The sequence below is a fragment of the Neopelma chrysocephalum genome, unplaced genomic scaffold (assembly GCF_003984885.1).
Source record: "Neopelma chrysocephalum unplaced genomic scaffold, ASM398488v2 Primary Assembly neopelma1_96825, whole genome shotgun sequence".
Lineage (NCBI taxonomy): Eukaryota > Metazoa > Chordata > Aves > Passeriformes > Pipridae > Neopelma > Neopelma chrysocephalum.
Window position 1 is genome coordinate 145,298 of NW_020925469.1, and position 11,739 is coordinate 157,036.

The window sequence follows — 11,739 nt, forward strand, 5'->3', positions numbered from 1 at the left end:
AGGTTAACAGCACAAAGTCTAACTCCTAACTGACCTATGGGAGTAAAAGCAGCAATTCCCCAAAATTCTGTGTAAATGAGTCAAACAGTATCAGTTACTCACAAACTCATTTCCACTACTTTAAAAAGCCTTTCAAAATTACCTTAAGTAGTCTTTGAAAATTTATTGGGTAGATGAAAAGCCTGATTTTGAAGACCCTTATTTGATTTTTGGACCTTTGACATCATTGGGCTCTTGGTGCAACTTGCAGTCAGGACCCTGCAAGTCAAAATGCAATTAAAAAAAGAGAGTCGTAAATGTTTTTAGCACAAATGAGGAAAGGTGTGTGGGAAAGTTGAGCAAGACTGAGGTGAAGGGCTGTGGATAAATATGGAACAAAGGCTAAGCAATATGGATCAATGCCAGAGCAAATAGGAGGAGTTGCCAGTTATCTTTGACCAATCTTATCAGAATCAGCCCCAGAGGAAAGGCTACCAGCATTCCCTCAGGAAAATATTTGATAGCTGGGTGAGATTTTACAAAGAAGGTAGGGAACACATACAAATTAGTTATACAACCACAGAAAAGCATAAACAAACAAACAAAACCACAAAAAAACTTCTTACGTAAAGCAGTCATAGTAGATGGAAACAGAGTGAAAGTACAATAAGCATCACCACTAAAGCATCTTCTCCAAATGGGAAGAATGGTGAAAATAACACAAAATATTAACTGACTGATTCTAAAATACACCCTTGATTCCTGCAACTGTGAAAGGCAAATTCTGTTCTTTTCCAATGGTCTTATCTTGGAATCAGAGGTTCAGGAGAGACAAGTTTCCACTGGAAATAATAGTGAAAGTTTAAATTCAAAGTGAAGTATTTTTCCAATAAAATCTGTCTGGAAAAGGGTCTGTTTTAAGAAACAATGTGCATCACAAATTTTGCTTTACATACAACACCTCACATTAATAGACATACTAAATAAATGAAATAAGCACTTTATTTTCTGTGTTGTAAAGCTGAATAGCAAATAATTTTAAAAAATCTTGACTATTTTAAAAAAAAGCTGTGTCAGTTCAAATGTTAACAGATCTTAGCCAAAATTTTTATGGTATAATCACCGTGTTTATTGCATGGAAGTGTTGAAACTATTGCTCATCCAGCAGCCCTCATCAACTTGCACATATACACCTACCAGATGTGTAATCTTATTAAAAGAAGCTTGAAACTTATTTAACTCTAAATAAAGAGTAGCACTTAGGCAAAATACTGAGTGATTAAAGCATCTTGCACTCTGCAATAAGTAAAGCAGGAAAAATGAGCAGATTCCTTCATCCTTGTTTTTTCCAAATTCTCTCCACAAAATCAAGAGCATTAAGACCCTGTAGACAATACAGGAGCTATGATTAAGTAGAGCTACATACTTTCATCTCCTTCATACACATCAATATTGATGTTCCCCCTCACCTCAAGCTACACAAAAAATAACACCAAACTTACTGCCTGATTTAACTGGGTATAACAGAAAGATCAGAGGGAAAAATGCAAGTGAGACACAATACATTAAATTTCTGTTAAAGATTCCACCTTTAGGCAGAGCTGGTATTGTGTAATGTAAGGGCCTGAGCAGAGGTGGTTGGAACAGGTCGTGCAGCCCTTGGCTCGGGCAGGGTCAAACCTTCACTCCAGCACCCAACAAAAGGGGATGTTTGGCCAAACAGGCAATTTATTTTGCAAGTTTTCCTTTGATCTGTTCTATCAAGACAATGCCAAGGTGAAGAAACATGTTTGAGTTTTTTAAAAGCGAGGAGGAAGCAAAAAGAAGGCTGCACGTGGGCAATGAGGGCGAAGTGACTGCAGTGGATGGAATAAAGCAAGTTAAAGGGGAAGAGAGAAATGAGTATTTGGATTCAGGTGTTCCAGTGGTTTCCATCTCCTGGAGAGCTTCTCACAAACACCGTCCAAGTATAGAGTAAGAGAGACCAACTTCCACAAGAGCTCAGTTACCACTTTTTCACATACTTCCAGTGCAATCCAGTCACATCCTGTAAGCCAGGCTTAAAGCTGCCAACTTGCCCAGCTCCCATCCCAGGGAAGGCTGGCTTAAGGCATTTTGTATTTTCAGTCTATTTGGGGAGTGTTGCAGCTGCGACTTGGTCTGCAAACAGAATTTCTCATCTATCTCTCCCCAATAATTCTTACAAAATATATGCACAAGGTCAAAGATTCTCAAGACTTAAGTGTGGAAAATAGGATCATATAATAGTTTGGCTTCCCAGCTATTTGTAGGAAAGTGTATCCATTTGTGTGTCAATCCTGAATCAACAATCACAGAGAGGAGGATTATTGCACTAGGGAAAACAAACAAACAAACAATAAAATAAAATATTAACAAAGTTCCCAATACTGGTCAAAGTTTAAAAATGGGGAAACGTGAGAGAAATGAGCAAAGAATAAACATTGACATTTACTGACACAGCAAATCTATATAAAGCATTCTCTGTTTTATCACATTATGAAACAGGAAACCAAGTTTTTTTTCTGACTTGGTCCATTAGAGATTTACAGTATTTGAATCATAAGATCCCACTAAACAAAAAGCTTTTTATAATCTTGTGAAGATTTAAATGAAATGGATTAAGATCAAGGCGAATTTCTGAGGTCCACAAGAAATCATGATGATGTTGTCTTCTTTGACCTCCTTGATTCAGCTACTTTGGTCTGGGAGGCAGAATGTAAAATTATTTTATCTTTTTCATTAAAAAGGCATTAAAACTCTCAATTTACCAAGCTTCAGTGGGTGACACAAAAATAAATTTCAGCCCAGTTCCTGAGAGCTCTCCTCAGGGAGATTTCCAGCTGCTCTGGGGTGGGAGTTTGGCTTTGGGTGGAACTCCAGCGTGACAAAGTCCCAGCTTTCATCACACAACCAAATTTCAGGCTCTGCTCAGCAATCCAGGCTGTAAAAGTGTCATCATTAACAGGGATCTATCAGGATATGCTTCAATTGTTATTTTTACACCACTGCCTCATTGTTCAGCTCTGATTTGCTTTCCCAGAGTATGTAACTGTGCATCCTTTTACAAGCTTTTGCAAACCCAGGGCTTCTTCAGGAATATTCTTCGGTCTGACTGATCCATTCCCACAACTGAAATCACTTTGAATGAGAAAACCTCAGGATTTTTCATGTGAGAGAAACTTCCACAGGAAAAGTATATTGATATGGCACAGAAGAGAACAGGAATGTGACAGATTTGTACGTACCTCAAACAGCTGTTTGTGAGATGATGGTACAGCACAGACTAAAAGTCTTTAGTTCTCAGGCTGGATTCAAGAGCTAAGTTAGAATCCTGCAATTACTGAAACATAAACCACAAATCTGGCAAAACTGCCTTAATTTCACGTCAAATAATCAAAATAGAGCCTTGGTGCTTTTCCAGTTCTGTCCAAAATGGACTTAGGCAACTGCTTGGGTTGCACCCTTGATGTCAACAGAGTCCAGGGTATGCTCAAGTCCACATTTGCATGTCATGACCTTTGTCCTGACCCCACAATTTTGAGTTTAAGTTCAACAATTTCAGCTGAAGTTCTACAACATTGCCTGGGGAGAATGGCCAAGCTTTACCACACACTGCAAATCTTCATGTAATGTACGACAGAAGATCAGAACATGCAACATTTCTCTGGATTGACTGCCTTCTGCAAGGCCGCTGTGAAGCCCCAAACCCCACACCAAACTAAACTCAGAGTGCAGAAAAGTCGCAGAAGGGCCACCTACCAACCTCCTGCAGCAACCAGGGGCAGAGAAGCCTGTCCACCCTGGCCTTTAACACTTCCAGGGATGGGGCAGCCACAGCTTCTCCGGCCAACCTGTGCCAGGGCCTCACCACCCTCACAGTGAAACATTTGGTGAGAAAATGGTGACTCACAGATCCACCTGTCTGAGAATTTATGTATCAGATCTCCAGAGAATAAACAGGCTTTTTCTCCAAGATGAGTAACAATATTTGGCAAATCAACATGATTGGTTTGATGGATGCTGAAGTTATGGATACCTACACACTGCTTAGGAGGCAATTTCCATTCATGGCTTCCACCAGGCAATGAGCCAGCTGGGTTCAAGAAAGCCCTGATTTCCTTTTTCCAGTATATTTAAAGCAGTAACAGTCTGATCCAAACCTAGCTCACCCTTCTTCCCTGGATAACATGTAGCAATCCCATGAACTCACTCATGTCCTCACCTCGACAAATGCGATTTGAGAATCTGCTCAGGTTTTTTGGATACTCAAGATCAAACATTTTGGGAAAGGGAAAACAACCTAGGGTTAAAGGCCCGTGAGAAGGAGAGGAACTCCTGAAGAAGCTGTAATTTCCCAAACATTAGTTTCAAATCCACTACCAATTCCACTGTTACAGATGAGCATCTGAAATAAAACCGTAATAAGAAAACATTGAGAAATTCTCCTCTATAGATCACTGAAAATTGTAATGACACAACCTGTCGAGGGAATGTTTGATTTTAATTGAACAAAACACAAAATCAAAACACAAGTGAGATTGTGCCATGTCAACAGTCTATAATTCTCACAGTAAGTAGCTGTAAATGGATTTATTGTCTCATTTGTTTGAAGAAACAGCATTATTGTTCTTCCAGTGCTGCCCAACCCTCTCAGCACCTTCTGAAAAAGCCAAGTTTTCTGTGTGACACCTGTCATGGCCAGTTTAGCAGCACAACACAGGTCATTTAAGCACAACTGTGTACTTGAAATGTGAGTTTTCAGAACAAAAGCAGCTGCGAAAGGTACATACAACCTACCCAGCCCATTCCAGGTCTCCTCATCACTGCACAAGGTGTTTCCTCTCTGTTCCACATTCCCTGGTTCTTGATTTTCTTTTTTAACCTGACACTGTCCAAATTTTAGCCTAATTTCTAAACCACTCTAAATTACAGAAGAATTTATTAATAATGATAATTTATGGGCATGGTCTCATACCTCACAGTGTACAACAAGACACACAGTTCCTTACCTGGGAAAGAAAAAGTAGGGATTTAGGAACAAAATAACTACATTTGGAAACTGATATCAATTACCCAGAACTTCAACAGCTTCTGCACCATCTCCAAAAAAAGCTGATGAAGTTATGAACTTCCTAGATTAAAACACACTATTTGAAGACATTTTCACAGAAAACATGTAGCCAAGAGATTTTTAAATTCAGTTTATTTCAGAAGCAAAAGAAGACAACAATATAATTCACTTAGCAGACACAACCAAAATTAAGAAGATTAGGCCTTGTTTACTCTTTTCCAAAACTCATTAGGATTCAATGTTCCAACAAGAAATATTCCCACCTAATCACGTAGCTCTTTCACAGCTCCCACCTGCCTGATCAGGTAAAAATCCAATGGAATTCCAGAATACAATAGGTTATCAGTTCATATTATTTTACTGCACCTCTATCCCAGATAATTTAACACTATATGTTAGTAGATCACTGAGTTGCAGTGATTAGTAGCTTTCTACTTAATTTTAATAAATAGCTTTCTAATTTAATGGGACAGCACTTAGTATGTACTTTTCTTTATTATCTGCCATCACTTCTGGGAATTCCCACTTAAATGTCAAATCAGGAAATAATCCTATTCAAAATACAACTCAAGACAGACCCAAAAGTGCGCTGAATATTGAAAAATCACCTCCAAACTGCCATGATTTGATGTTTTTATCACATTTGCCTGAGTTAAGAGTTAGTAGCTCGGCTCTGAAATGCTCTGTATTTAGCTTGGACACTGATGAAATTAGGTAACATTAAACATGCCTAAAATCAGGCTTTATACATATTTTCTAGATACCTACATTCATTAGAACACTCCACTTTAAAGTCTTATTCTGAAAACTAGCTCTGGCTTGATTCAGAAATAGCAATATCAGATTATTGCAGTAAAACAACAGAATTTCAGGAACCATTTGGAATAATTTTGAAAGGCCCTGAGCTTGAATTAGGCCAAGTTAAAAATATTTGTGCATTTGGAGGTTAATCTGCCAAATAGTTGGCATATTTATATTTTTCTATTTAAATTCTTACAGATTAGAAAGAACAATTTACCTCCCTACGCCTGAAAGGACTTTAAGATGGAATCAAATTTCTTGGACAGTGTATGGAATAAGAAAATATCCTTTCCTATGTCCGCTATGTCAGTTATATCCCAACCAAGCATTAGCAAGCAAAGATTATCTTAAAATACATATTGGGATAAAATGTACTTATACTGAGATTAAATTTTGTAGTTAACTTCATTTCTACCATAAGGAATGAGACATACCAACATTTTACTCAAACTTCTGCATCACATTTTACTTCTGGAAGGCCAAAACTGAAATTTAAAGGATGCATTTACAAATACATATAGATAACCATTTCATAAGAAATAACTGAGCAACATCAATTTTTTAACATTACAAATTTATCCATGAGGACAATCACAGTGTCGTTATAGAAATCCTACTGTGTGATTTAGCCAGGAAAGTTTGACACAACAAAATTAGACAGTATTTTGATTAAAAGAGAATTTCTAACCATGAATTGCCTTTAAAAACACCATATCAAGCAGTAAAGCACTCGTGTTGAAAGGCACTATTGAGGGGATCATTAGCTCCTGTTACCTGGTTTCCAATACAGATAAAAGCACTTGGAAGCTCAACAAATCACCCCTTAGAACACTCCCGTGTTTGGGCCAAGATGTGCTACGTTCATGAACGTGTTCAACTGGTTCTTGTGCAGTTGTAGGGATGCAAAATTCATAAAGCAAATCTCTGCAGGATGTTTTACAAGTTGGATCTTTCCTTGACAGACATAGGAGATGTGGACTGTCTGTATGTCCTAATCACATCCTAAAAATAACACAACATTTCCATTAAAATTAGAGAACTTCAGAGAAAAAATGAGTACTCGAGTCAATGCTGTGGCTCCTTGGAGCAAGCACTGAGCCCAGGAAAGGCTTGTGGAAATGCTTCATTACCATTACAAAGAGGGGGTAATTAACCTGAACACATCACAGATCACATACAGTTATTTTCCAGCCTTACAAACCCCAGCTGACACAAAGTAATTGCACATCATTGGTTAATCAACATTTAATTGAGTGTTATTAGAGTGATGTTTCCTTATTTTGTAATTCTACATGCACTGACTTCTGGCCTTCAAATCAAATGGGGATCAAGACCAATTTCTCACTTCACTGGATTTACAAGAGAAGGCAAAAGAATTCACAGCCAGTCAAAAATCAGCTACAAAAATCATGACCATACCTTTTTCCCACTCTCAGCATTGTACTTGTCCAGCAAAGCCTGGATACAGGCACCATAGTTAGGATGAACATCAGTGAAGTTTTTCACCTTAACAGGAAGACAGAACAGAAAAGGCAACAGGAATTTTTTTCCTCCGTTTCAAACATATTCTTTAGCACATTTCTGCTCCGTGGTTTACAAGCAGTACTTGTATCATAAGGACGAAAAGGAGGATGGAAACTCTTTTCTATAGTTTAATTCTGACCAGCCAGAAATGAGATATGAACATCCTGAAACACTGTTTCTACTGTCTCACCTAGAGCTCATTCCCAATTTAAACCAAATTGCACTGGGAAGGATAAAGATCTAATCCCTCCCTGGCCCTCACTGCCTTTTCCTTGTTTAGAGCAAAACATTACACTGGCAGTCATCTGATTTTTGAAGCACCAAGTTAAATACATCCTAAATGTTCAATATCTACCCTATTCTTTGCACCAGGAAAAGGTTATTTTAACATGTTATATGTTATTTATACTATGTAAATAGGCACATCTGTATTGAGAATTCCTGTGTAAGAAGAAATCCAACCTTCTCAGAGAATTCCTGATCTTCTTTTCCATAAGCATGTTGCCATTTTGACAAAATTACCGGACTGGGAGAAAACCTGGAATAAAGAGCCAAGGCTAAAAACCAAAGAGGCCACTTACAGCTCGTTTCTGGATGAAGAGTTGTGCATCCTTCAGGTGCTCAGCAATGTTTTTACAGAGCCTTTGGCGTTCTGCCTCATTCAGTACTTTGAGGTAGAATTCCCGTACCTTGCCATTGGAAAAAAAAAAGGGTTATTTGGAAATTCCCAAAAGCAAGCAGTTAGAAAATATGCAAAATACTCAAAATACTTAAAACTCAAAAGGCAACCAAACCTGTGAGGGTTTTCCTTTGGCAAACCTGCCAATTCCTTCTGGTCCTAACTTGAACTAACTGTTGCTTATGGAATTAATGAAAACAAATATTGCTGTCAGGATCTAATTCAGGAATTGAGGATCACAGCATGACACACTCCAGTTTGCATATCTGCAGATACTACTGGCAAGAAGTCACGTCACAGCCTTTTATATATTGATGCTCAAAGTATGGATGGCAAAGGTCTGGGACAATTCGCTAATTGTCCTGACAGCAAAAATTCAGTTATTCATGAGACTGTGCTGTTTGGAGACCTTCAGCTCAGCCCAGGTGCTTCAGAAAGGAGTCACGTCTGCATGACACTATTAATATTCTCTAAAGTCACCCTGTAAACCCATCCTGTCCTTCCATGCCCCACACCTGAGTCACATTGTCCTCATTGGCACTGTTGTAGCGCTGCACGTCCCCTGAAACGAACGTTCGGTTCTCCTTAAGCTGAGGCTGATCTTCTGGACCAGTAAAGCTATTGGGGTAATAATTTGGGGCACCACCTGAAAACAAATAAAAACAACCCCCCAAAAGCCAAAACAATCAGATGCCAGCACTCTCAGATTAAGCCAGAAGACAATGTTCTTTGCTTAGAAGAACATAAGCTTCCCTATACAGGGGGTGTATTTTCAACACAAACTCACAGAACTGCATAAAAATGAAATTATTATCTGTTCCTGGACAAGAGCAGCTGTTCTCAAGTTCTTGTTTTTCAAATATTTCCTTCTCCTCCCTCAGCAGGTGTCAGAATCCCTAGCCCAAGGGAATACATATTTTGGCATGAGCCACAGCCTAAGTATATCCTTGTTTACTCTCAGGAGTAAAACCGTCACTATTGGGCAAACACTGACAGGCCATGAACTGCTCAACAGAGGGAAAGTTACATTTCATTTTCACTCTTGCCTGTCACAATCTCTTGGAAATTAGAAAAGCAAAGCATTTCAGTGAAGTGGACTGAGCATAAGAAAGTCAGTTTTTAAATTTAACAGATTCAAATACAGATTTCTCAAAGACATTTAGCCCACCTCTATTATTTTTAGATTAGATTTTGCCTAGAAGTAGAAACAAAGAGGTAGTAATTAACTTCTGTAAAAATACTTCTCTGACATGTTTCTTCATTTCAAATTATGAATTTAGAACTTTTTCAATTAAACCCCTTTAACAGGCATGTTTCTAGAAGTCTTTAAAGGAACATAACTAGGGACAAACAATACTGAATGAATTTTACTGCAGGTGTTCTCCTGCAACCCCCCTTTCTCTTAAAGGCCTATTTGTTAAGTTTTTAAAGACATCTTAAGCTTCACTTGGTTATTAAATTTTTAAACAAACTCCCCATCTTGTATCTAAACATCTGAAGTCTCCTTTCCTGGATTAAAAGCAGAGATATACACCCATTATAACAAGTATGTAAAGATGATAAACATTCTAATTTTCAGGTACCAAAAGCTTCCTTCCCCTGCCCCCCTTTGCTTACAAAATGAATAATTTAGTCTTTTTTTAGAAAGCAGAAGTTACACACATCGATTTGAAAACCACTTATATTTAAGCATATCAACTACTGGAAACAAGCCTGAAGTTGTGTCAGAAACATCCATGAGCTTCTTTAGAGTCTTAAAAAAACACATGTAGATAATATATTCTGTAATCTACCCAATCAAACTTCTGTTTTACAGGAAGTTTTGATTCTCAAAATTTGTACAAGACTGACAAGAGATAGAGTGGATACACAAATAAGAGTGGTGAAGGCTGGGAATTCTGAAGCTCGGGAAGTGAACAGAAAAGAATTCTGCACTCCATGCATAAGTGTCATTACACTGAAAGGTATTTGCATGCCTACCTTGGTTGTCAGTAACAGTCATTGGTCCATCCCTCTGGTAATTGGCCACACGGGCTCTGAAGGGGCAGTTCACAGGGATTTGGAGATAATTTGGGCCCAGGCGGTGTCTGTGAGTGTCAGGGTATGAAAACAGACGTCCCTAAAATATCATAAACAGAAAAGAGATCACTGCAGTGGTACATGTCAATTCAAAGCATTGACCATTATTTCACTTATTGTTAAATGTATTATTTACTGAACTGAACCTTCAGCAGTTCTGGTGACATACAGATGCCAAGACAACAGACTAACTCTGACTATGAAGTTTGAGGGAGTGAAGAGAGGCAAAAAAAGAACTGCATGATGATTCAAGGGTTTATCCAGTTAAAACTGTCAAAATACCTTCTTGTTTCCACAGCTATAATTTGAAATAACAATTTGGATTTAATCTGCAAAACCATAACATGCAAATATCCATGACTCTGCAACGAGCCTTATTAAATGTTGTGAGCTGTAAGAAATTCAATACTACTTCTAAAGAACAGTCCTGTGGTTTGTATCAGGAATTAGTTATATCTGTATTTTAGAGCACCAAAGTCAACCTCTTACTCGTAAGAGTTTAGAATTCTGAGAAATGCTGTAAAAACATGAATAAATGTGCATTGCTGCCACGGTTTCATCCATCCCAGACTGGCAACTTTGGTAATTGTTGCAGATGCGCTCTAAAGTCCAGATTTTCTCTTCCTTTAGTTCTGTCCTGTTCTGTTTATATTTCAATTCTGCATGAGCACATCAAATGGTGATCAATAAACCACCACCACAGAAAAAATAAATAAAAACATCAGTTGCTTTCGATCCATCAGGTTTACTGCTGCTACACAAACAGGGATAGGAATGTTTTCATATACAGCAAAGCAAACAATGCTCACCAGGTCAAATCTCATACACATTGCAGTTTACCTGCAGCATTTTATCAGGGCTAGGTTCAATCCCAGGTGGCATGTTGCTTGGATCATATGCCATCTGTTCCACCTCTGCAAAGTAGTTGACAGGATTCCTGTTCAACACCAGCTTCCCCACAGGTTGGAGAGGGTAGTCACCATGTGGCCAAACCTATGAGACATAACACACATACATTAAAACCAACATTATCATAGTATTATCTGGCTTAATTGCCAGGCAGCATTTGCCTGATTTAAGCCTTGATTGAGAAAATTCATTACTGCATTTCTTTTTTGCTAACAAACATTGAGAAATGTCTTATTTTAAGAAGTCTTTTGCAACTAATACAGAGTATTAATGCAACTTATTTCATCATCCCAGGATAATCTCAGCTCTTGAGTACTTAAATCAAATACCCGCAGGGGCTTGAAAAACTGCCTAGGAATGCACCTCGTAGGTGGAACTGGTGGCACAACTGTTTTCAGCTACTTCAAAATGCTTAACTAGCTTAGCTGGCCTTGTCTTTGTCACTTGAGCCATTATTTTCAAGTTCAAAAAGTCTTCAGCCATTTGGGGAGAGCAATATTAGAGGGAAAAAAGAGTAGTACAAGTTTTTGTGAGGATTTTCCAACAGGCCATTCCTAGGAACAGCTACTGGAAGTCTGACAAAATTAGAGCAACAGAGCTCAGGGTGTGACCCTCTGATCTGAGATCACAATTCTGAAGTGTCATCCAGTTCTGGAATCAAGCCCTATCCCTATTT

General features: G+C 38.3%; 1 protein-coding gene across 1 annotated transcript in view; it reads right to left on the bottom strand.

Moving 5' to 3' along the window:
* Positions 1-5,186: 5,186 nt before the first annotated feature.
* CAT (catalase) overlaps positions 5,187-11,739 on the bottom strand; it is a 16,538-nt gene continuing 9,985 nt past the window's right edge. The window contains 6 exon segments of the mRNA XM_027670317.1: positions 5,187-6,874; positions 7,292-7,378; positions 7,978-8,085; positions 8,591-8,721; positions 10,056-10,194; positions 10,995-11,201. Of these exon segments, the coding sequence (XP_027526118.1) occupies positions 6,809-6,874; positions 7,292-7,378; positions 7,978-8,085; positions 8,591-8,721; positions 10,056-10,194; positions 10,995-11,201 (738 nt within the window). The 3' untranslated portion in view covers positions 5,187-6,808.